Here is a 27,142-nt window from a genome sequence, read left to right as displayed (position 1 = left end):
AAGGCAATGTGAAATATAAGTTCAGATTAGAATGATGTGGCTACATGCCAAGGAATGACAGGGGTGCCTCTAGAATCCAGAAGAAGCAAGGAATAGAACTTACCCTGTAGTTGCCAGAAGTAACCAGCCCTGCTAACAGCCTGACTTTAGGTCTATAAGACTTATTCTAGACTCCTGACCTCCAGAACACTAAGAGAACACATTTATATTGTTTCAAGCCTCTAAGTTTGTGGTAGTTTGCTACAGCAGCAATAGGAAACTCATCTCTATCATTGGCATCCCAGAAGAAGAGAAGAAAGTGGGTAGGGATAAAAATTACTGGAAGAAATAATGGCTGAAAACTTCCCAAATTTGCATAAGACATACACCTATAGATACAATAAGCTGAGTAAATCCCAAACAGAGTAAACCCAAAGAAATCCACAACAAGATACATCATAGTTGAACTTCTGAAAACTGAAGACAAAGAAAAATCTTGAAAGCAACAACAGATAAATGATACCCTATGTATAGAGGAAAAATAATTCAAATGACAGTGGATTTCTCATCAGAAATCATGGAGGCCAAAAGAAAATGGCACAACACTTTTCAAGTGTTGAAAGAAGAAAATGGTCAACCCAAATACTATATCCAGTGCAAATATCATTTAATTATGAGGGGAAATAAAAATATTCTCAGATGAAAGAAAGCTATGAGATTTTGTCACCAGCAAACCTATTCTAAAAGAATGACTAAACAAAATTCTCTAAAAAGAAAAGAAATAAAAAAAGAAATCTTGAAATGGAAGGAAGGAAGGGAGAAAGAAAGAAGGAAACAACACGGTAAGCAAAACTATAGGTAAATACAATCAACATTCCTTCTTCTCTTGAGTTTTTTAAACCATGTTTGATGGTGGGAGCAAAAATTATAACACTGTCTAATGTGTTTCTAATTGTATGTAGGGAAATATTTAAGATGATTATATTAAGTGTGGGAAGGTAAAGGGAAATAATGGGAGGTAAGCTTTCTGCATTTCACTTAATTAGGTAAAATGACACCACGAGTAGATTGTGATGAGCTATGTATATATAAAATGTAGTAACTAGTGCAACCACTGAAAAAGTTATACAAAGAGTTATACTCAAAAACTCTGTAAATTGAATACACAAACCAAATGGAATTCTAAAAAAATGTTCAAGTGACTGACAGGAAGACTAGTTAAAAAAGAAACAGAGAAATGAAAAACAAACAAACAGAAAATAAAAGCTAAAATGGCAGACTCAAGACCTAACAGATTAATAATTCCATTAAATGTAAATAGTCTAAAGACACAAATTAAAGACAGAGATTGGCAGATTGGATTAAAAAACACGACTCAAACATGTGCTTTCCATAACAATTCACGTCAAATATAATGATATTGCAGGTTGGAAGTGAAAAAATGTATCATGGGGCTGTCCCTGTGGCTTAGGAGTTAAGTTTGGAAGGCTCTTCTTTGGTGGCCCAGGTTCATGGGTTCGGATCCTGGGCATGGACATATACCACTCATCAACCATGCTGTGGTGGCAATGCACATATAAATTAGAGGAAGACTGGCACAGATGTTAGCTCAGGGCTAATCTTCCTCAAGCAACAAAAAGAAGACTGGCAACAGATTTTAGCTCAGGGCTAATCTTCCTGAGCAAAAAAAAAAAATATATTATATATATATATATATATACACACATATATATATATCATGCAAAAATTAAGCAAAGGAAAGCAGGATTGGCTGTATTAACATCAGATAAAGTATACTTCAAAGCAAAGAAAATTACCAAAAATAGTGAGGGACACTATATAGTGAAAAAAACATCAATGTATCAAGAAGACCGAGCAGTCTGAAAGGGTATGCACCAAATAACAAAGCTAAAAAATCTGAGAAACAAAAACTGATAGAACTGAAAGAAAAACTAGACTAATTCACAATTATAGTTGGAGATTTCATCGCCCCCCTCAACAATAGATATAAAAACTAGACAAAATCAGCAAGCATATATAAGAACTCAACAATACCATAAACCAAAAGAACATAATCAACAATTATAGAACACTCCAACCAATGATAGCATTATACACATTCTTTTCAACTGTTCACGGAACACATATAAAGATAGATCATATCCTGGGCCATAAGGCAAACCTCAACAAATTTAAAATAGTTGAAATCATGCAGAGTGTGTTCTCCAACCACAATGGAAACAAACTCAAAATTAATAACAGAAATATAACATGAAAAATCTCCAAACATATGGAAACTAAACCACACACTTCTAAATAATCCATCAGCCAAAGAGAAAATCTCAAGAGATATCATAAAATAGATTAAACATAATAAAAATAATCCATCAATGTAATCCACCACATTAACAGGTTAAAGAAGAAAAATCACATGATTATATCAATCGATGCAGAAAAACCTTTGACAAAATTCAACACCTATTCATGAAAAAAACTCTCAGAGAAACAGAAATGAAGGGACACCTCCTCAGTAAATAAAGAGTATCTTCAAAAAAATCCCTACAGAGAGCATTATTCTTAATGGTGAAAGACTGAATGCTTTCCCCCTAAGATTTGGAACAAGACTAAGATGTCTCTTATCATTCTTATTCAACATAATGCTGGAAATACTAGTCAGGGCAATAAGACTTAAAAGGAAATAAAAGACACACAGGTCATATAGAAATAACTAAAACTGTCCCTATTTACAGATGACATGATTATCCACACATAAAATTCCAAGGAATCTAACAGAAAAACTCCTAGAACTAATAAGTAAATTAGCAAGGTTGAAGACTACAGATTAATATACAAAAATCAATTGTATTTCCACATACTATCAATAAACATGTGGACACAGATATTAAAGTTACAGTAACATTTATAATTGCTCAAAAAATGAAATACTTAATGTGTAAATCCAACAAAATGCATAGAGGACTTGTATGCTGAAAAGTATAAAACATTGATTAAAAAACCAAAGATAATCTAAATAAATGAAGACATACACGAAGTTTATGGGTGCAAGATTCAACATAGGAAAGAAGTCAATTCTCCCCAAATTGATACATGTTTAATGCAATTTCGATCAAAATCCCAGCAATATTTTTTTGTAGATACAGATAAGGTTATTGTAAATTTTATATAGAAAGGCAAAGGAACTAAAACAGCAAAAACAATTTTGAAAAAGAAGTTAAAATAAGAAGAATCAGTCCACGTGACTTTGAGACATTGTATAGCTATAGTAATCAAGACTGTGTGGTATTGGTAGAAGGATAGACATACATATTGATGGAACAAAATAGAGAACCCAGAAATAGGTCCAAGCAAATATGATCAACTGATTTTTTTCAAAGGTACTAAAGCAATTCAATAAAGGGAAAATAAAAGGTCCTGGAGCAATTGGACATGCATAGGCAAGGGAAAAAAAAGAATTTGGACCTGTCTTACATCTTATAAAAAAATTAACTCAAAATTAATCACAGATTTAAATGCAAAATATAAAACTATAAGACTTTTAGACAAAAATCATAGAAAATCAGAATCTAGGGTTAGGTAGAATTGTTAAATTTGATGCCAAAAGCACAATCCATAAAAGGAAAAAGCAATAATTTCACCAAAATTAAAAACCTTTTGTTTTGTGAAAAGGCCCTGTTAAGAGCATGAAAGACAAATTACAGACTAGGAGAAACATCTGCAAATCACTTATCTGACAAAGGCTTATATAAACCCAACAATAAAAATTCCAATTAGAAAATAGGCAAAAGATGTGAAGAGACATATATCTAAAGGAATACACAGATGGAAAATAAATACAGGAAAAGATGTTCAACATCATTAGCCATTAGGGAAACACAAACTAACACCACAATGAGTTAGTTATCTTTGAACAACTAGTCCTTTCCCTAGGCTGGAATGTTCTAGCCCCAGGTACCCACGAGGCTTGCAATTTGCTTCACTGAAGTCTCTGCTTGAAAGACCATTTCCTCAGAAAGGCCTTTTCTCTCTCCTCTATACTCCTCACCATCCCAAATTCCTAATCACTCTTGATTCCCTTACCCAGCTTTAGTTACTTCAGAGCATCTATCCCCAGCTAACATTGTATATTCACTTGTTTTTCTGTTTGCTGTCTGTCTCTCCCATTAAAATAAGTTCCATGAGGGCAGAGATTTTGTCTTCCACAAGCGCCTGGCACACAGTAGTCAATTAATAAAGATTTTGGATAAATAAATTACAATACATATGTACATTGTTGGAGGGTTCACTTCTATATTTCCACCCATGTTTTACCCAAATAGACTTTCTGGATTTCAGACCTCACCTGTCTCGAGCCACAAAAAAGCTTTTTTTCACTGTTAAAACCATCTCCTCATTCTGTTTTTAATTTCTTCTCCTTCCAGCTTTGCTAGAAGGACACCTACACCCTGTTGATCCCAGCCACTCCCCCACCAGTCATTATCCCAGGGTGTCATTATTATTAGAAGGCAGAGGTAAAAGAAAAAAAGGCCCTCGGGCCAGAATACCAGCAGACATTAGAGGAGAAAAGCTGAAACCAGAGCTGTGGGACAATCCTGGCATGCTCTTGAATACACTCTGGTCTATACAACATAAGCTTGAGAAGCACCCCAATAAAGGTTGTGGTTGATTAACTCCCCAGGAGTTAGATTTTTGGACTTGTTGACTTTTACTTGGCAGTAAATATCAACATAATTAGGAACTTGTCATTTAAATGTAATGAGTCTTTCCATCCATCCTTTTCCATTTTAGCTAACTTCAGAGTTCCTGGCTTTGTTTAAAGGAGCCATAGTTTGCATTTAAATTATGGATCCCACAGCCACAATGACCCAGAGTTCAGTCTTCTCACAACACAGAGACCACAAAACCATTTTAAATTTTTCAATATGAAAATGATTTTGGGGATTGCCTGCACGTTCCTTAACTAATACATACCATGCCAGAGTTGTAATATGTGAGCAATTACAGAACAATTATTTCTACCTTCAAGCCTTCTCTTCCTAATATGCATTTAAAAAAGGAGAATTCTGAAAAATATAACTATTAAACATAATTCTTCATCAAGAAATAGAACTTAAATGTCTCTGGCATACTAAATTATTTAATTTTTAGCGGACACTTTTATCCCTTCACTTTCAGAAAAGGACCCTAATTTATTTCACCCCACTATCCACAAATTCTTAATTATCTTTTCTAAACCCATAACTGAGACCAGATGATCTTTAGAATTCTTTTAGAAAGTTAAATATAGCAAGCTGTATGCTGAGAAGTAAGCCTTTCTTCTCCTCAATTTGCAATGTTTACATGAAAAGTGAAAAAAATGCCATTTTGCAGGGAGGTCCAAGTAGGGAAGAGGAGATGCCCACAGCGTGTACCAACAGCAAGGTTGTTCATAACACTGCTACGTGATGACACATCCTCTTGTGTGCTGGCTCTCCACCTCTAAGTCAACACTAAATATATAGTTACTTAATGTTTCCATCCAAGTTTAATAATTCTATCTGTAGGTAAATTTAAAATCAAAGTAGCACCTTTGATTTTGCTCTAAGAAAAATTACCTTTCTTCCCTCTAAAAATGTTATTGTCTCTTTAATAGTGATATTTAATTGGTATTTGGAAACAAAGGAAAGAAGGAACAAATTTATCACTATTTAGCGGTGATTTAACAATTTTTGACTTTGAGGTTCCAGTTAGTGACTTAACATACATCATTACCAGGTTACTTAACAGTGTGAAAGTTAACAAAAAATTGGCTCATTGGTATTTAGGTTGAAACCACTGTTGCATTTGTCTCTTATCTATAAGATCTACTCTATTCCATTGCTCTATAATTTAGGAAGAAAACATTCCATCTCCAATGTAAAAACTAACAAGAAATCTGGACTTAAAATATTGCTTTTTATAAACCAAAGTACCGTAATTTCTGAATTCCTTGGTTTATTTGTACATCCATTCAACTAAGCATGTGTTGAGTTGGTATGGTATAGTAGAAAAGAAATGTGCTTTCAAATTAAAAAATAATTTTTCTTAAACCAAGCTCACAGATACAGAGAATAGATTGGTGGCTGCCAGAGGTGGGGTTGGGCGAAATGTACTAAGGTAGTGAAAAGATACAAATTTCCAGTTATAAAATAAATAAGTCATGGGGATGTAATGTACAGCATGGTGACTGTAGTTAGTAATACAAATTTCCAGTTATAAAATAAATAAGTCATGGGGATGTAATGTACAGCATGGTGACTGTAGTTAGTAATACTGTATTGCATACTTGAAAACTGCTAAGAGAGTAGATCTTAAAAGTTCTCATTTGAATTTTTTTAACTATGTGTGGTGACAGATGTTAACTAGACTTATTGTGGTGATAATTCACAATGTATACAAATATCAAATCATTATGTTGTACACCCGAAACTACTGTAATGTTATATGTAAATTATACCTCAATAATACAGAAAGAAAGAAAATATATATTTTTAATGACCTGATTCAATCACTTAGGGCAAGTGTGGCTTAGGGCAAGTCACTTAAGTCTCTTTCTCTCAACTTCTATAAAAACAGAAAAAGAACAATAGAGACCTTGTAGAGTTGCTTTTAGAAGTAAGTGAAATAAGGCATTTTAAACCATCTAGCCCAATGCCTGACAAAATTCAGGCACTCAATGCTACCTGCCTTCCTTCTCACTGACCTAGGCAATAAGGTGCATTTGGGGAAAAGTATTTAGAAAATTCCTATTAGTCTGCAGGAACTTAATGGAATAAATTTTATATATATATAAATATAATAAAACCAATCAACAAGACTAGACAGTGACTTAAGTGCTAAAATGAAGTAGATAAGGCTTTTCATGGATTTATGTCGTCATTTTTATACTTGGTCTCAAATCTACTAAGATTTATGTCATTTGTTCATTTTACTATTCAACTTACTAGCACTTCCTAAGAGTGCCAAGCATAGTTACTATCTTTAAGGAATTTACAGTCTAGTAGGGATGACAGACATGCAACAAGTAATTACAGGGTAGTTTTTTCACGTTTTGATAGAAGTTTTAGAGTAAAGAATGGTTCACTGGGGAAGGAAGACGATGTCGGGGGAGAAGCTTCGTAGAGGTTCCAAAGTAAGAGACAGCAACTTTCCTTCATAGGAGCACAGAATCCTACCTTAAACTAGCTTAAGGAAGTAGAGTTTTTATTTAAATCTAATTTCTATTTATTTTTAATAGGAAATACATTCACATGATTGAAAATTCCAAACACACAAATTGATATATGTAGTAAGACATCTCCCTCTTTCTTCACCTTCATTCATCTCACCAATGTCTCAGTATATGTCCAGCCACCCAGCACCCCTTTACAGAGGCTGCCAACGTCATAAGTTCTGTACACGTTTTTCCAGATATATGTAATGCATGACAAGCAAATGTGAATACATATTTCACAAACACCTTGCTTTTTTCAGTTGAAGTATGTAATTGAGCTCATTGTCTATCAGTATAAAAACAACTTCTTCATTCTTCATTCTATTTTAATAGCTGAATATTATTCCATTGTATGAGTGTACCACAATTTACTGAACTGATAGACATTGAAGCTATTTCTAGTCCTGTTATTACAAATCCTGTAGTGATTAATGAATGTATATATCATTCTACACGTGTGCAAATTACATCCATGAAATAAAGTCCTAAAAGTAGAATTGCTGGGTCAATTTTGCTAACGCAATGAGAATGTTTCAAATATTCAATAGAGTCTAGACATCCCCAAAATAACCTCTCCTACGCTCTGATTTGGCTTCACCCTCTCTATCTTAGTCCAGCACGCCACTCCACTAATGGATCCTGCCCTGGCAGCATCCATTGCCATGTACTCCCTCAACAAATATCTCTGGAGTGCCAGGCACTGTTCTAGGCACTGGGGACATAGCAGCGAATAAAAGAGACAAATATCCCTCCTCTCCTGGAACTCTTTACTGGGGAGTTTTCTCCACGGCTCTCTGGAAGAGGGAGAGACAAGAATACAACATAAACAATTATATTAGAAAGAGGTAGGTGCTAAGGAGAAAAACAATCAAGTCAGGAAAGGAAATATGAAGTGCTGAGTGGACAGAAAAGGCCTAACTAAGAAGGAAGAAAGACCCAGAGGAAGAAAGGAAATGCAAGGCAAGCGTATATCTACAGGAAGAACAATCTAGGCAGAAGGAACTTCAAGAGCTAAAGCCCTGTGGCAGGACAATGAGAGCCCTACTGGAGGAACAGAAAAGAGGTTAATGTGGCTGGAAAGGAATGAGTAAGGAGGAAAGAATAAGAGATGAGGTCACAGAGAAACCAGGAAGCCAGCTGGTACATGGTCCCATAGGTTATTGTAAGGCCTTTGGCTTTCACTGTGAGGCATATGGGGAGCAATGAGAGAAGTGGGTCCTGGACCAAGCAGAACCTGCAGCACTATGGGTGCTGGGTTAGATCAGAGCCAGAGGCACCAAGCACAGACGTAGTAAATGCAGGTAGGGGGGCATCAGGTGAAAGGTGCTCAAGGAACTAAAAGAGTAATAGATTAGGGAGAGTGGAACTGAGGCAGAGAATAAAAACCCGCTTCAACAGAAGGAAAACATAAGAACTGAAAAGATTCTGCCTCCTTCCTGTATAAAATATTCCACATAATCCAGGGACCAATGGATAGGCACTAGAAAGTCATGTTATAATGGATTTAAGTTATCGATTTCTTATTTGCATTGGCAGTAACTTCAATTGCCATCATTGCAAACAGCCTTTTAGAAAAATTATAATAGCAATCAATTTTGATTGTCAAGGCTTATTAAAGACTTGCTTTTTTAAAGATTATTCCATTGCATGCACATTATTTATTGCCAAGCAACCATCTGTTTTGCATTTTAGTACTAACTTTTTTATCCTCATATGCATTTCACTGAGAAGTTTCTGGGGAGTGGTTTTGGAGGTAGTAGTGGTTGTTTTTATTTTGATGGAAGGACAGTATATGCTAGGAAAGCTGTAATTTATTTCCACTCCTCTTTTGGAGAGAAATTAATCAGTACAATTCTCTTAGTCTTCCAAGCAATTGTAAAGAAACACCATTTTTCTCTGAATTATTGCTTTTGACCTTTATTTGCTTATAATTTTCTCCCCACCTATCTCTTCATCGTCTGCAACCTGACTTCCAGTCTTGCTATTTCACCAAACCTGCTCTCATCAAAGCTTTCTTCTTTATTCAGATCCTTCTAGAACTCATCACTGCCTTTGACATATATGACCACACTCTCATACTCAGATGGCACTCAAAGCTCATATCCCATAACAATACTTGTAGTGAGAGGAAAAGGCACTCACTGAAAACGAAGACCGGGAGGGGGCAATATATATAAATGAACTCAGCCATAAGTGCCCAGAGGCAGAGCTGAGTCACAGCAGGGGCTCAGTTAGGAAGAATTTTTATCTAAACCCAAGAGACTTAGAAGTCATTTAGGCCAATGACCTCATTTTATAGATGAAATAATGAAGTACAGAAAATGTGTCAGTTAGGACGGCTTTGGTTGCAAGTAATAGAAAACAGCAACTCAATTTGGCTTCAACAATAAGGAACTATCCTCGCCTACATCATATAAGGTCCAGACACAGGATCCCATAGCTGCTTTTCCATGGCCCCTTGACCACGTCACCTGCATGTGTTAGCTCCATGTGAGCAAAAATGGCTGCAGTAGTTTTGGTACTTATATCAGAGCCCTGGGAGCTAGGGGAGGAGAGTAGGAGGAAGGGGAAAGTGTGTCTCTTTCTTGACTCTCCTCTCAGAAGCAAAAAGACCTGCTCAAGAAGCCCTAAGAAGACTTTCTCTCCTGCCACCTCCCCATTTCTGAAACAATCACTGGCAAGGGAAATGGGATTCCAAGACTGGTTTGATTCAAGCCTTGGACTAAGCTTGGGGTAGAATAAGTGCTTAAGGAGTCAAGGTTAAATAAATTGGCCATAATCAAAATAGTACTCGTAAATCTAAGAGACATCTTGATTCCTACACTTGTCTGACTACACTTCTCAGAATTTGCTTTTCCTGCTCATTAATGATGAATTCAATTCTTCTCTCTTTTTGCAGACTTCTCTGGGGAGCACACTTGTTCTCTTTGTAATTATCTTAGGCTTCTGTGGAAGCGGCATAGAGTAATGGTAAGCACTGACTTTAAAGCCAGACTCTCTGGGTTCAAATACAGACCCCACCACTTCTAGCTGTGTGTCACCTTAGGTGTGTTATCTAACCTCCTTCCTCATCTATAAAAGCGGATGAGAATAGAACCCACCTCAGAGAGATGTTGTGAGAATTAAATAAGTTACTGTATATAACGTGATCAGAACCATGCCTATTACACAATAAGCCCTCATAAGTGTGTGCTGTTATTATTAAGAGGCATCTACTGTTATTGCCTGTACAGCATCCCTTCCTTCTTCTTTTGATAAATGTTTCAGTTTTCCTTTAAAGAACTACCCCTCCCCAATGCTATATGATCTTGGCACAATTCTTAGTCAGTATGAACTGCCCCCAACCCCCACTGGGCAAAGGGTGGGCATAAGGCCCAAATTAGGCCAATCTTACCTTTTCCCCCGGAATCTGAATCTTAAACTGAATGACTCAGGAAGAAAACAGTTAAAATGCAGTCTCTCGGATGTCAAGGCCTTGAAGAGGCTTTTCCTGAGTTCGTGCCCCCTAGACCCCTGGAACTGGTTGTCCTTTCCAAAATCTGATTAACAGTTCTTCCTTGATCCTGTTAGCTTTCCAATCCCCTTTAACAAATTCCTTTTTCACTGAAATTAACCAAAATTGACTTCTGTTGTTTGTGTAACCACTATGTTAAACAAATAGAACTCCCCAAATTAAACCAAGAAGTAACTTTATTTTTGTCTCTCATTGTCTCCTTAAACCTATTCATGAGCCTAGCTTTTCCCAGGCCCCTGCGTAGATGATATGGAAGTTAAGATAGGAACTCTGAAGTCAAATATTCTGGGCTCAAATTCTAGTTCCACCTCCTGCTAACTACGTTACTTAACGTCTCTTTGCCTCAGTTTCCCTAACTGTAAAATGGGGGAATAACAACGCCTACTTCGTTAGGTTGTTTAAAATTTAAATGACTTCCCAAAGGTAAAATGCCTGGAAATGTGTGGGGCACAGAATAAGTCCTGAAAAATGTTAATAGAGCTGATGGCAGTAGTGGTCCCATGAGGTTGTCTTTCTTCCTCACAACGCATCATATCACGCCCTGACCATTCTTGTTTCCATATCTATGCTCATGCTAGCCCTTTCTCCTTTCCGAAATCCTTCAAGACACAATTAATTCAAGCACCAAGACTTCCATAAGGCCCACATTGATCTACAAAGACCACACTGACCTGATACTTTATTTGTAAAATTCATAATCTGTAGAACACACGAGTCTCGACTTCATGTAATTTCCATTGTTTTTTAATTGTACTTGTGTGTAAATCATGACTACTCTAACAAGAAATTATTCCTTGAAGGCAAGAATGATGTTTTATATTCTTTTATGTCCCTCATATTACTTAGTTCAGAGTAAGAATCACAGTGAATCCTTAATAATAACTTTTTTTTTTTTTCCGAGGAAGACTGGCCCTGAGTTAACATCCGTGCCCATCTTCCTCTAGTTTATACGTGGGACGCCTACCACAGCATGGTTTGCCAAGCAGTACCATGTCCACACCCGGGATCCGAACTGACGAACCCTGGGCCGCCGAAGCAGAACGTGTGAACTTAACTGCTGTGCCACCAGGCCGGCCCTTTAATAATAACTTTTGAATAGACTTTGAACAGTTAAAAGCATTTCCAATCACAATTACTTCTGAGTTTGTATAGCTGCAAGCCCTCAGGCCTTTTTTTAGTATATATGTTGCCAAAGTGAGCACATGGCCTACATTTTTGTTGCGAGTATGAGCATATAAAAAAGACAGGGTACAGAACTTTCTGTTCCCTTCCCACACTGGCCCATACATAATGGCATTCAATAAATGTTATTAACTATCTATAAAAAAGCTGAAAACTTCAGGAGCTGAAAATTAATTCCAAATATGATAAGAAACTGTTACTGTTTAGATTTGAAACTATAATGCCAAAAGGTCCTGTTTTGTTTAAAAATAGAACACATGCAGATAAGGGAAAGAGATACTCTTAGACACTTTTCCCCTTCTAACACATGATTTTTCTCATAAGAATTGTTGATGAAGTATAAAGCAGAGAAGACAACTCTTGTATCCTTTTATTGTCGTGTCTCTGGAGAAATGTTCTTTTATTTTTGAAATAACATAAAGTACACCATCTTCTTTCTCTGTTTTCTCCAAGCATGTGAAAACATATACATAGAAATAAGAACTTCTCCCATTGAGGACCAAGAGCATATCATGTACGTAGAAAAAGATGTGCTATTTCATAGCTTCGTGGGCTGTTATTTAACCATGGGAAAAAGTCCACTGGGAAAAAGAAACTGAGTAAGCCTGGACTCAATTCCATGTGAAACAGTCTGTGAAACAGAGATGCATAAATTGAGTCTCTTAACTGATCCAGAGAACAAGCTTAGATTATATCTAAATGACACCTCTATGAAATTTCATACTTTTTGACTTATTGTTGTTTAATGGATATGGTTATTTCAAAGCTAAGAAAAAAAATGCTTTTTTTCTAAATGCTATCCACTGTGAATTTTTTCAACCAGACCAACTCTTTATTGTTTCCTTTCTACAGGAACACTCAATCTAGGAGAGAGAGAAAAGGGAGGAGGGAGAGGAATGAGTGGACAAAAACACTACATATCTTACCTGGATTGCGCGAGACAGCCTGGTGCTACCGCATTCCAATTCTCCTCCTCGGTGTGGAGTGCAGTGAGCTCTACCATGTTAACCATCACATCGTTGGTGTGGCCTGGAAGCTGAGGAAGCACTGAGAGCATCTTCTCTACCAAGTTGTCTCCATGATGTCCAACCGCTCCTGTTTAAGCAGACAAGAAAATATAAACTCACAAAACAGGAGGCAAAAGAAGCTGGACTAATGTTTTATAATGGCCCTTCTATCAAGAATAACATACATTTTTAGTTTCTTTTACACAAATCAATAACAGAAACCTAGTATTTTGCCCTGTGTATCACTAATCAAACTCACCAGTGCCTAGCCAGTGTGTGCCTTGTGTGTTGGACTTAATGCTCCTTGACGGCAGGCACTGTGTCTGCTCTGGTTACTACTAATTCCCAGCACCTGGCACAGTGGCTACATATGGTTGGATCAATAAATATTTAATGAATAAATAAATAAATTATCAGCATATAGTCAGTCATGGAAATAGTGTCATAGGATGATACTATCCTGAAATTTTAGAGCCAAATTTTATTTTACTGATGAAGATATAAGACCCAGAAGGGCTTAGAAACCTGACCAGGAATAGCAGATCTCCCCTCTGTTAGAACCTTATCTTCATAATGGCAACTGCCTATCTAGACCTCCCTTGACCCACCATATCTAGCAGGTCACTTGGCAGGTAGTAAGCTCTCACTAAATATTTGCTAGATGAAGGAAAGAATAAATGAATGAATGGTAACAGTTTGCAGTGATAGAAGCATTTATAGAATGCTTTCTGTGTACCAGGCACTGCTCTAGGCGCTTCACATGTACTAAATCTTTTAATAACAAATGAATTCATGATCTCAAATTGAAATTCAAGACCAACAACACAATTTAACACTTTTTCCATGAAATCAAGTTACCTTTCCAAAAGCCATCATTGCTTGGAAGACCTCATTCCAACAACGAGCGGGGACTTGGCACATCTACTTGTTTTGATCCCACTCATGTCAAATCAATTAACATTTTGCTTCCTAATGTCTCCCTATTTCTACCTCTCGTTGTTTTTTGCCATGTCAAATTAATTGGACAGAAGAACTGGGTAGAAAAGACCAAACCAGGAATCCAAGGAATCATCATCATCACTATCATCACCTTCATCACAATAGCTAATATTTATTGAGAGCTTATGATGTCCCAGGTATTAAGTTCCATACTGCCCATTTATTATCCACTTAATTCTTACAACAGCTCTAATAGGTAGGAATCATTACGGTCACTTATGGAGTAGAAGATTCAGTTAGGTAAGTTGCTCAAGATTACATAACTTATAAATTATAGAGCAAGAATTCAAACTTGGGGAAGACAAGTCCAAAAACCACACTGTTTATTAAAAAAAAAATCAGGCCCATAAAAGTGACTTAAGACAGAGCCAGCATGAGTGCTTCTAAGGTGACTTCTGATGTTAAAGAAAAGAATTTTTGTTCTACCAGTAGAATATTCATTTATTAGGCCTAGAGAGAACCACATCTTATTTATGTTGTCTATGGTTTATGATTCTCTTTCCAGCACTCAGATTACGAGCTGCTCCTTCAATACTTGCTGAATGAATGCCTAGTGACTATAAGTGGCCCTCACATCCAGGGGGGGTCACAAGTCTCTAAGTGAATTATACCTTTAAATTAAGCCCCAGGGGCCGGTCTGGTGGTGCAGCGGTTAAGTTCGCACGTTTGGCTTCTCGGTGGCCTGGGGTTTGCCGGTTCGGATCCCGGGTGCGGACATGGCACCGCTTGGCACACCATGCTGTGGTAGGCGTCCCACATATAAAGTAGAGGAAGACGGGCATGATGTTAACTCAGGGCCAGGCTTCCCCAGCAAAAAGAGGAGGACTGGCAGTAGTTAGCTCAGGGCTAATCTTCCTCAAAAAAAGTTTTTAGTAAGTAAGGAGGGAACTAGTGGAGAGAGAGAAATTCATGATGCCATGAGGTAATCCTAGTATCTCCATTTGGGGCTCCCATCACTACAATCTCCACCCATCACTACAATCACTCTTCTTTGAACTTGGTGCCCAAATTCTGAGCCCTGCACCAGGTTATTCTTATTTTCGACTGCCATTCACAGACACGTGGCACAAACCAGAAATGTGGTCCGTGGGTGCTCCCTTCCTTTCCTAACTTCTTTAGCCCCTACAATATGGCTGCTGCTCATTCCTCCCTATGCCACACTCAGGGGTCTTGGGCAAGTCTCAGTTCATTAAACCCTCTGCAAATTGAAACGGTTGGCTAATCCAGTCCTCTTGAAAATCTCTGAATATGAGAAGTCAAGATATAACATACTTATTTTTTCTTAAAGTTTAATAACTAATTAAACTATTTTTACAGAACCAAAGTACCATGTATATGCCTAAAATATTATATACTAACCTCCTAAATGTTCAAAAGGAGAGGAATAGTTTTTTTTTTAATTATGGTAAATTTATTGAAGCAATTTTCAAATTGTGATTTTTGTTTTTTTCTATTTATTTACAGATTCTAAACTTTCTATGGTGAACATATATTCCTGCATAATAAGAATAAAAAATATATTATAAACACACACACACACATACAAATATCCCCCAATTTTTTTTCTTTTTATAAAGATTTTATTTTTTTCCCTTTCCTCCCCAAAGCCCCCCGGTACATAGTTGTATATTCTTAGTTGTGGGTCCTTCTAGTTGTGGCATCGTTGTGGGTCCTTCTAGTTGTGGCATGTGGGACGCTGCCTCAGCGTGGTTTGATGAGCAGTGCCATGTCCACAGCCAGGATTCGAACCAACGAAACACTGGGCTGCCTGCAGCGGAGCTGCGAACTTAACCACTCAGCCACGGGGCCAGCCCCCAAATATCCAGAAATTTTAACAAGGGTTATCTTTGGATGGTAGGCTTTTCGTTGATATAAATTCTACCTAAACTTCATTTTTTCCCAGTGTTTTCTACAGGGAGCACACGGAACTTACCTAATTAGAAAAATAATTTACATCCAATCAGAAAATATTTAAAATATTACATCAGAGAATTAACAAAAGGCCAAATTTACATGACCAGGATTACTCAGCTTCTTAGATTTAGTCAAAAGGATGTGTATGTCTAACATGCTTGATAACGAAGGATAAAGCACGGGCTTTCAACCAATTGTCCTGCTCTTCTGTGAATACAGTTTCTCACATGCCTGGCTTTAGAGGGTTCAATATTCATCTTTAAAATTTAATTAGTGCTATTTACATGACTCAAACACAGACTAAGCATTTGGGGCCTCTCAGTGTCACAATAACGTCAGATTCTTCTTTTATAAAATGAATAAAATACCAAGATTTGTATCACACAAATTTTCAGAGAGCTTAATTTTTCCTTTATTACAGAAATTTAAAAATATTATTTAAGAAGCTCAGGAGTGGAAGTCAACCAGAACCCAGTTACTTCTTCCCTGTCCAACTGTTAATGTGGCCAACAGCAATGTGGTCTAGTCTGGCCAGAGAATGGTTTATTTCCCAGTGCCATCTTTTCCAAGTGGGGTGTCAGAAAAAGAAATTGGAGACGTGGGCTCTAGTGGTCCTAACCTCTGCCAGTTCCTTGTGTAACCTGAGGCAGCTTCCATAAATGTGGTGCTATTTTACTAAGCTAAAAACTTAGAGCTGGTCCAACTGACACCTAAATATCTTTGAACCTCAGGATTTGAGATCTTAAGTTAAGCCACTTGCTTCAAGGGCTAAACTTTTTTAGTTAACAGCACCAGAAAAATACCATTCCTGTATGATCCTGTAGATTAGATGTGATGTACATGCCAGTATCATCATCATAAGGCAAGAAACATCTATACTTGCGTCTACTAAATGAAATAGAGTGAGAAGCAAGAATTGAGGCACCTTCACAAGAGCTCAGTCACACTGGAGTAGGGCTCAAAAGATAAAAATGCAGCAGCAGCCTTCTCTACATTTCACAAACAGGCTATTTTTGGGCCGTGCGTATTGTCCCTTTGTGTTGAGATAGGGCTACCGGACTCAGAATTCACATATGCAAAAACTCACGTCCTTTCTGATTCGCCATCATTCATTCCCAAGAATCTGTGACTGCCTTTCGTTATTTTGAAATGTTCCAGTATTTGATCACATTTCTGTCTTATAAGAACGGAATATTTCTTTATTACTCCTGATGCTTCCTTCCATGTAGAGGGACAAGAGTTAGCATAACACTCGTGAACGTGCTTTACCTCCTTCCATCAATTGCTTTTCCCCGGGCTGTCAGGTTCTACTCTACTCTTCCTAGGATAGGTTCTGCCCTCCAGAAAAGGGAAAAAGACTTGCTCTGGTCCAAGCCTGCTGCTGAGTGGGTAAACTTTTGAACTCTGAGATTTGGTTTAGGAAGCTCACTTGTCCATACATATAAGCCACATTCTTTAATGCTCATAATGTTTATTATTTATCCATAATAAAACTAGTATTTTGGCCTCCGCCTACCAACTCTTTATCTCATATTCAATTGATTCAGATTGTGGATGAGGAAAGGACTGTTAGTTATTAGATCCTCTCTAATACTACCATTTCTAACACTACCTATGGTTGCCTCACATCAGTCAAATCTAGCATAAAGGAGATGTATTACAGTGGATACTGCATACCAGTCAAAAGCCTACTTAAGTTTGCCATATACCAGGTAGGACTTTGGGTTATGGGGATAGGAGAATTACAACACAGCACATACACAAGTTTATTCAATAAGCAAATTTCCCCACACAGTAATTTTAGATAAGAGAATCACGTGATATTCATTATATTGCCCCTAACTTGAATCTTCTCCTACATTCCATATATCAGGGAATGGATTCTGAAATTGCCCAAGCTAGAAAACTTGGCATGTCTTCAAATCTTTCCCGTAATACTCTACCATTCTATCAGTCACCACTCTATTAATTCTCTCAATTAAATATCAACTACTCTTCTCTTCATCCTTCCTATTATTGACTCAATATAAATTCACACAATTTCTCACCTAGATATTATAACAACCCCCTGATCAATCCTCTAGGCTCCAATATGTCTTGCCTTTATCTCAGGGAGCCCATGGCTCCTAGGCTGGGCTCCTCCATGGATGGATGGGAGGGTTAAATTTGATAAGAAATACTGTAAGCTTATGCTTTTTTCTAGATAATCCATAACTTTTAACAATTGCTCAAAAAAGTTTCTTAATTTCAAAACAGTTAAGAATCACTGCACACCCCACAGTAGGAATTAGAGTTGAGCCAACAGATATCAACGTTATTCCTTTCTACACCCTTTACGGACACAGTCTGACCAGTGCGCAAATTAACAAACTGTGCTACATCTATACACCTGAATATTACTCATAAATAAAAAGGAATGAACAACTGATAGAAGCAACAACATGGATAAACCTCAACTGTATTACACTAAGTGAAAGAGGGCACTCAAAAGGCTATATACACAGATGATTGCATTTATGACATTTTTTTTTTTTTTTTGAGGAAGATTAGCCCTGAGCTAACATCTGCCCCCAATCCTCCTCTTTTTGCTGAGGAAGACTGGCCCTGAGCTAACATCCGTGCCCATCTTCCTCTACTTTATATGTGGGACGCCTGCCACAGCATGGCTTGCCTAGTGGTGCCATGTCCACACCGGGGATCTGAACCGGCAAACCCCAGGCCACCGAAGCAGAACATGGGAACTTAACCACTGCATCACCAGGCCAGCCCTATGTTACATTCTTGAAAAGGCAAAACTCGACGGACAGGAAATGGATTCATGATTGCCAGGAACTGAGGGTGAGATTACAAGAGGCACAAAGAAACTTTTTGAAGTGTTGGAACTGTTCCTATATCTTGACTGTGGTGGTGGTTACATGACTATATGTTGCTGGACAAAACTACACACTTTATTATAAAAATGAATATTACTATATGTAAGTTATACTTTAATAAACTTGACTAGAAAAAAAAGCGAGCAAAACAACAACGACAACAACAACAACAAAATCCACCCCATTAGAGCCTGACTCACCCCGTGGTTTCCGCTTCGGAATCAACAGATCCATCTATCACACTGTCCACCAGAGAACTCTCTCAACAGGAAATCTGCACATGCATTTTGTCTGCCTAAAAACTTGCTATGGCTCCTCACTGAGCATGAAATTTAAGGCCTTTTGCCCCAACCACCTTCCTCATCATCTTCATCATCCTTCCTTCCTATCTCTTACCATTCGCTCAGTCCTTCATTCCAACCCCCATGTACCTTAAGTTCTAATAAAAAATTATCTAAAAAGAACTCCCAGAACAACCTATGTTCCTTCTTACATCTTTGCACCCATGGGGAGCTTTTAAAAGAATACTGATTCTAGCCTCTGCCCAGACCCCTTTTTAAAAATCAGAAAAAGGAAAAAAAAAATCTTTAAAAATCAGACTTTCTGGGGGCCAGCCCAGTGGCGCAGCAGTTAAGTTTGCACGTTCTGCTTTGGTGGCCCGGGGATCACCAGCCCGGATCCTGGGTGGGGACCTGGCACTGCTTAGCAAGCCATGCTGTGGTAGGCATCCCACATATAAAGTAGAGGAAGATGGGCACGGATGTTAGCTCAGGGCCAGTCTTCCTCAGCAAAAAGAGGAGGATTGGGGGCAGATGTTAGCTCAGGGCTAATCTTCCTAAAAAAAAAAAGACTTTCTGGGGTGGTTCAAATGTGAAACCAAGTTGAGAACCACTGGCCTAGGAATGGCTACCCCTTAAACGAGTACTTTGTACCCAAACCCTATGAAGGCACGTATCATTCATACTCTAATTAGCTGAGCTTTCTGCTTCTTCATTAGACTGTGAGTTCCTCATAAACCAGAGCTTTGACTGTTTGATCTTTATATCAGCAATTCTCAAACTTTACTGCATATTCAAATCACCTGGGGATCTTGTTAAAACACAGATTCTGATTCACAAATTTGGGGTTAGGCCTGAGATTGTGCGTTTTTAATTCACTTCCAGTTGAGCTCGAGGCTATCAGCCCCCAGGAGTCACTGAGTAGGGAGGCTTTATGTCACTATCACCTAGCACAGAGGCTGCACACAAAAGTTGCTCAAAAAATATTTATGAAATGAATAGAGATCACCCAAACCATTCTTTATACTCTCCTAAGTAACCAAAATTGTAGTGATCTTGCAGGATCATACAGGAGGAATCTTTCACTTCATTTTTTTTTTCTCTAGGTATGACAGAATATAGTTCCTGACAAATAGTTAATTCTAACCAACTCTCACTTCCTTTAATGGTGGGTACGAGGTCAAGTAATAGAATTCTTCTGGGTTATATGCATGGTAAATTATTCTTGCGTTTATGATTTTAGTCTTATACCTAGGGGGAAAAATTACCTTTAAAAGAATAAAACATTAAACCATTTTAAATGCATATCATTAATTAATAAAAAAATAATAAACATTTTTCCAGTGCCGATTATGTAGCAGGCATTGTTCTGGAAACTAGATGTGTTAACTTAATTTACCCTCTCAACCACTCTTTGAGTGGGTACTCTTATTATCCTCATTTTACAGATCAGGAAACTGAGACCCTTGCAGTTAGGCAACTGGCCCAAGGACTCATGACTAGGAAGGGGCAGAGGTAAGACTACTGTAACTAACCACTCATGCCTACTACACAACCTAGATAGTAGCAGCAGCTACCACATATTGAGGCTCTACCTCCATTCCTCACTCCTCACATACACAATTCTGTGTAACATAAATCTGATCGTGTCACATCACAGCTCACAACCCTCCAACTTTCCCATCAGACTTTGGCTTTTACTTGAAGTCCTTACTTTACTCTACAATGCATTTCCTCTGCTTGTCTCTTCAACTTCACCTCCTATCACTGGCCCTCCTTGTTTGGAGGGCAAGCTGAAGGGAGTCACACTGGCCTCCTACTGTTCCTCAAACATGTCAAACATATTCCCACCTAAGATCCTTTGCACTTGTCATTCCCTAGGTCTTATACGTTCCTATTTTTTTTTTTTTTTTTAGGAAGTTAGCCCTGAGCTAACATCTGCTGTTGCTGAGGAAGACTGACCCTGAGCTAACATCCATGCCCATCTTTCTCTACTTTATATGTGGGACGCCTGCCACAGCAAGGCTTGACAAGCAGTGTGTAGGTGCACACCTGGGATCCAAACCTGTGAACCCCAGGCCACCGAAGTGGAACGTGAGAACTTCACCGCTACACCACTGGGCTGGCCCCTAGGTCTTATATGTTCTGCTTCTCTTTCTTTCAGTCTCCGCTCAAATGTCACATCCTCAGAGAGGCCTTCCCTAGCTAGGCTATCTAAAATGGAAATCCTCACTTTTTAATCTCTCACCCACCATATTAGTTATATATTGAACAAATGAATGGATGGATGATTTTATATCTTCCCAACAGCCCTTTAAGGTTGCTATTTTCCCCTGTTTACAAATAAGAAAGCCCTCAAAAGGTTCAATGAGGATCAAACAGCACGTAAGTCACAAAGCTAGGACTTGAAGTTATTATACTGCTCCGGATCTAAGACCAGTAATCTAGTCGGAGCCTTATATGGCTTCTCAATTATGTCTCATACCTATGTTTACTTTAAACAGTATCCTCTGAACTCTAAAATGAAGATATTAGTTGGTACTTTGCTTTTTGTGGAAAATCAGATAGGGGTAGAAAGGATAAATCACTTTTCTGAACACTAAGGCAGCACCAGAGTCCAACAACTATGCTTAGACTCTGAAGCTGCTCGCTTCTGGACACAACATCAGCACTACCTCTACTATCCAGGACAAGGGTTCTCAAACTTTTTTCCATAGCCGCACATATGAGAGAGGTTATGAGCACAGGCTGTGGAGCAAACTGCCAAGGTTCAAACCCTGACTGCGCCACTTACCAGCTGTGTGATCTTGGATGAGTTACTTAACTCTCCAAGCCTCAGTCTCCTCATCTGCAAAATGAGAATAATTATAATACTTACCTCAAAAAAGTACTGTGAAAATTAAAGAAGTTTATATATGTAGAGTGCTGAGAAAAGTAGTGTGCTCTCAAATTTTAGCCATTATTAATAGTTTCACATTTCAATACTTTAACAAATAATGTGGGGGCCAGCCCCGTGGCCAAGTGGGTAAGTTCGTGCACTCTGCTTCAGCGGCCCAGGGTTTCACCGGTTCGGATCCTGGGCACAGAAGTGGCACGGCTCATCAGGCCACGCCGAGCTGGTATCCCACATGCCACAACTAGAAGGACCCACAACTAAAATATACAACTATGTACTGGGGCGATTTGAGGAGAAAAAGCAGAAAAAAAAAAAGATTGGCAACAGTTGTTAGGCAGGTGCCAATCTTTAAAAGAAAAATAATAATAATATGTAACCACATTTTAAAGCAAATATAAATGCAAGAGTGTATCATAATCCCAGAATTAAGAACCATCCATTGGATTGGAAGTTAATCTTTAATTGAATGGATTTAATTTAAAAGTTAACATGAAACTAAAATTCAGAAGAATTGAACCAAGAGAGGAAATTTAATTCCCAGAGTTACTGCCATCTCCTATCTTTCAATTTTGAGCTTGAATACCACTAGCAAAGTATACTAGTTGATCTTAAGAGCCAGAAAAGAATGGAAGGGAAACCAGATTCAAACCTTTTAGAGAATCATAAATCATGTCTACCTTTTTTTTTTTAAAGATTGGCACCTGAGCTAACATCTCCTGCCAACCTTTTTTTTTTTTCTCCCCAAAGCCCCCCAGTACACAGTTGCACACCCCAACTGTAGGTCCTTCTGGTTGTGCCATATCTATCTTTTTAAGTGTCCCTCAAAACAAATCAGAAGGCAGAACAATCCATAGAACGTTGTACTTAAATTTCCTATGCAAATGTGCCTGAAGCACTCTGCAGGGGCCCAAGCTTCTGGGCGGTCTAGACATGGTGAAAGTAAGTTGAAATCACAGCACACACATCAGTGGTCATTTGCTTCTCAAACAACTACAACAAACTTCTATATTTTTAAGTCCTGAGGGCTTATCAACTGCTTCAGGAGAGGAAAGAACTTGTCTGTCTTGTTCACCACTGTTTCCCTCACTGGGACAATGCTCGGCACACAGTAGGCACTCAATAAATGTTTACCGAAAAAACAAACCAACTGTTAGACAAAGTGATAGTACTTTCAGCAAAGATGATAACAAAAAGATGAGAAAGAAACTTGTCTATATCCTAAGCACAATGTTACTGTCGAATATTTATGAAATATTGGAAGTTATTTTTGGTAGTGCCAATTTTACCTCGAAGAAGAGATGAAGTATATAAATCTTCCAATGGTAAATCACCAAGAATGGTATCCAAAATATTTAACAACATACATTAAGGTATATGTATACAAAGTAAAATCTAAATCAAAAACTAAAAAATGTGTTTCCTTTTGGTCTCTATATTAAAACTGCTGTCAAGTAATTTAAATTGAAATTCAAATCATTCAAGTCATTCCATTCATTTCCAAATCACCTTTGATTTTTAGAAATTATTGGTGTAATCTTTTGTATGCTGCACATATCAACTGGCTCAACAATGCCCCAATCTAAGCCACAATTTGATGTAAGAAACCACACCAAACCCTTGTAACAACTACTCCATTAACTTTATAGTCATGAGCTCCCCAGCTCCTTATGCTTGTTGCATCCAGGACAGATCTGCAAAAAACTTTGAGCATGGTGATCAGGTATGCTCCTAGATGCCAGAGCCTGGACCAAGGACAGAGAGCACTCACGCCAACAATAATGCCACCAACACCACCTACCCTACCACCCCATTCAATTTTGTTTGGGCCACGCTGGAGCAGAAGACAAATGCTGTATCTCCACAACTATCAGTACCGCCATGAACTTCCACCGCTGCCTCAGTACGCTCAGCACCTCCAGGCCCTATCACTGACCTCCACTGGGCAACAGCATTAGGCGGCTTGTGGTTTCAATAAGCATAAGATTTCTCTTTACTCACTAGTATAGAAGGATTTTAATGTGTAAAAAACTGGTTTGACAATACAGCTATGTACCAACTGAAAATCAACCCTGAATATCACTAATACGGCATCATAACACTATGTTGAAACACCTTTGACACAAATGAACTATTAAGCTGATCATTCGGAAGATAGTTTGGATGATTATCCAAAAGATAGCCATTAAAAAGACTTAAATTTCTAAGTTATTAGGACCACAGTAACAAACTAGTCCCAGTTAGAATCCATCCTCCAAAATCCACCCTCTATCGGCCAGCAATAATTTTGATCCCTTCTGAAGGAGAATATGTCATAATTTTAAAATGGAAAGTAGGTCATAGACCATTTCTTGGGTACATGATGCCAGAGGTGATTGGTTTCAGAGGGGACCACAAATCAAACTTGGCTCTATGCACCAGCAGATAGGTAAATATGTTGGGTCCCGGAGATACTCCCTTATCCCACCCACTCTGCCTTCTCTTTTTTGTGTGTGTGTGTGTGTTTTTTTTTTGAGGAAGATTAGCCCTGAGCTAACTACTGCCAACCCTCCTCTTTTTGCTGAAGAAGACTGGCCCTGAGCTAACATCCGCGCCCATCTTCTACAGCATGGCTTACCAAGCAGTGCCATGTCCCCACCTGGTATCCGGGCTGGTGAACCCTGGGCCACCGAAGCGGAACGTGCAAACTTAACTGCTGCACCACCGGGCTGGCACCCATTAGGTACTTTTTAATCCCCTAAGAGTTCTGGGATGTTACAATCATTACTCATATTTAAATCACAGTGACAGACTGGAAACCTGGTTTTTCCAATTACATAATTAAGCTTACATTTCAGCATTACCATTTAGCTTACTTTCTATTTTATGAACTGAAAATTAATCTTATAAGGCCAAAAACACAAATACACTTTATTGTGGTTTTTATAATTTCATTCAGCTTTTTTTCTGACCTAGTAAAAAGAACTCTTACCAATGTCAGTTTCCTGATTATTCTCCCTGAACTTGGGTGTGGCCAGCCTTTACTACTAGCAGCATTATATCTACCTAATTAGAGAACAACAAAGTTGACTTTTGAAAATAAATGCACACATCAAGTACCAGAAAGTGTTTTTCCTTCACTTATTTTAAGAGTTACTTTTGTTCCTTATGTGTATAAATAAATATATTACTATAATTTGATATTATCTACCCAGTCTTCAACAGAATGAGAGCTAAGAATCAATCAACAAACATTTGCAATTATTTTCTACAATTCTATTTAATCTCATTTTCTGGTGATGTTTAAGTTCAGCCTCATTTATTAACGCTCATTTAAAGAAATCTAAAACTCAACTAAGTGTTGTACAGTTTCCTTACACTAGGTCATCTGTTAACACCTCTCCAATATATTAGAACCCTCTTACGAAGGGTTGTTGTGAATATTGGCATCTGCACATTTCTAAAAGGTTCCCAGGTGGACAGTTCTCCTGGATGTCAACGTAATTCCATTTTTCCAGTCTCTTGGGCTAGATGCAGTTGTTGTATAAGAAGGCAGTGCATGTTGAAGATGTATTTACCCATTACAGCATTTAACAAATTGATCGTAATTGCTAATTTGCTATTGCTAATGACTAATTTCCCTCTAGACTATGAACTCTGTGAAATCAGGGACTGTGTCCATCTAGTGCATCTTTGTGTCCTCAACCTGACATACAGCGAGAGGTCAATAAAATATGCTGAATCAATGAAAGTCCCACCTTGGAGAATGATTATGAAGATCTCCACAGCAATCCCACTTACCGGTGAGATCCAGAGTTCTGTCCACAAAGACCACCGATGCCCTGCCTGCGGCAGTCTTCCTCCTGTTCTTGGCAGGGGCATAATTGGCCAGATCTGCGGCGATGATCCGACTGAGGGAACCTACTGCAAAACACTCTTCCCGTACCCCTAAATGCTCGCACAGAGAACTGAGGCCTGACACCAGGCACCTGATCTGCAGTAGCAGCTCAGGGGGCAGGGCAGTGGCATCCACCTCACCCAGGCTTCCCAGCCTCCTCTTGTCCGGCCGGGCACTGTTAAGGAGATGCACATCCCGGGGTAGCAGTGGAAAAAGGGAAGCAAAGGCTGGAGTCAAGGCAAGGTGGGGAGCAGCAGGGGCGAGCAACAACGGGACGTGCAGCACCTCAGCGGTGTAGTTCATGTTGCCCATCCACTCACACAGCTTCTCCTCCAGTTGCTCGAAGACCGGCTGCTGCCCCTCTAGCTCGGCCGCTGCCGCCGCCGGCACGTGATTAGCCGTGAGGTGGACAGCGTGGTTCACGGCGGTGACCACCACACAATACTGGAAGTGACTGCGGCAGATGATGTCCCGTAGCGTCTCCACGATACGGCCTTTCAGCAGGCAGCTCAGCACAAACACCGCCTTGGGCTGCTCGGCTCCGCCACCAACTGCGGTGGGCTCGAACTCTCGCAGGTGACACGCAGGACCCCCCACCGCCTCCAAGAGCCGCGTGGATCCGCAGCCCCAGTGCAGGCTCTCGGCGCAGGCAGCGTCCAGGTAGACCAGGGCCCGTTTCACTTTGGCCAGCACCTGCTCCCAGCCTTGGTGGGTAAAGGACAACACACCCGGGTCGCTCATAGTTGGGAATTCGCAAGCGCGGGCACTCAATTGCAGGAACTTCTTTCAGAACTCACAGCTTCCGGGAATTGGGCTCCCTGAGACTTTGACAGTCAACACAGTACACGTGGTGCCGCCTCCGACTCATCTATTGACCGCGCACGGTGATGACGTCAACGAGCGTGATTGGCTAGCGAGAAGACCGGGCTCCTGGAAGGATGCTGAAGACTGGGAAGCAGAAGTGGGCAGGGCTCCCTGGCTCTGGGGTACCTCGAAAGTTTGGGGAGTTGAGAAGGAGCTGCCTAGGAAATAGCCGAACTGCGTTCTTTTCCTCTCCCAGTCTTCTGAGATTACCTTTCCCTGCCCCTGTGAATCCGAAGTTTTATATCTTCCTTGGATATGAACACATCTCTTTAAAAATACAGCCACTTACCCCATCTAAACGTAGAGTAGCCAGAGAAGATAAAACAACCAACTGTAATGTTTTGTAGTTTATAGATTGCCGTCACATACGTTATTGCACACAGGCCTCATAACAAACCTACTGGTTTCATTTTCACTTTCTCCACCTTCCCTCATTTGTCTCATTGTCACCAAATCTTTTTGTTTTTTTTTTTTGAGGAAGGTTAGCCCTAAGCTAACTACTGTCAATCCTCC

General features: G+C 39.0%; 1 protein-coding gene across 2 annotated transcripts in view; it reads right to left on the bottom strand.

Moving 5' to 3' along the window:
- The window catches only part of SCFD2 (sec1 family domain containing 2), a 392,912-nt gene extending 366,228 nt beyond the window's left edge, over nucleotides 1–26,684 (bottom strand). The window contains exons 1-2 of one of the 2 annotated variants that reach the window (XM_070614946.1): nucleotides 25,669–26,684; nucleotides 12,851–13,019 (exon numbers count right to left, since the gene is read on the bottom strand). In XM_070614946.1, the coding sequence (XP_070471047.1) occupies nucleotides 12,851–13,019; nucleotides 25,669–26,506 (1,007 nt within the window). In that variant the 5' untranslated portion in view covers nucleotides 26,507–26,684. The remainder of the gene's footprint in view (nucleotides 1–12,850; nucleotides 13,020–25,668) is intronic. The other variant, XM_070614947.1, reaches the window with a different exon arrangement.
- Nucleotides 26,685–27,142: the final 458 nt, after the last annotated feature.

The sequence above is a fragment of the Equus przewalskii genome, chromosome 3 (assembly GCF_037783145.1).
Source record: "Equus przewalskii isolate Varuska chromosome 3, EquPr2, whole genome shotgun sequence".
Classification (NCBI taxonomy): domain Eukaryota; kingdom Metazoa; phylum Chordata; class Mammalia; order Perissodactyla; family Equidae; genus Equus; species Equus przewalskii.
The sequence above is the reverse complement of the archived record's forward strand: the minus strand, read 5'-3'. Positions and strand labels throughout refer to the sequence as shown.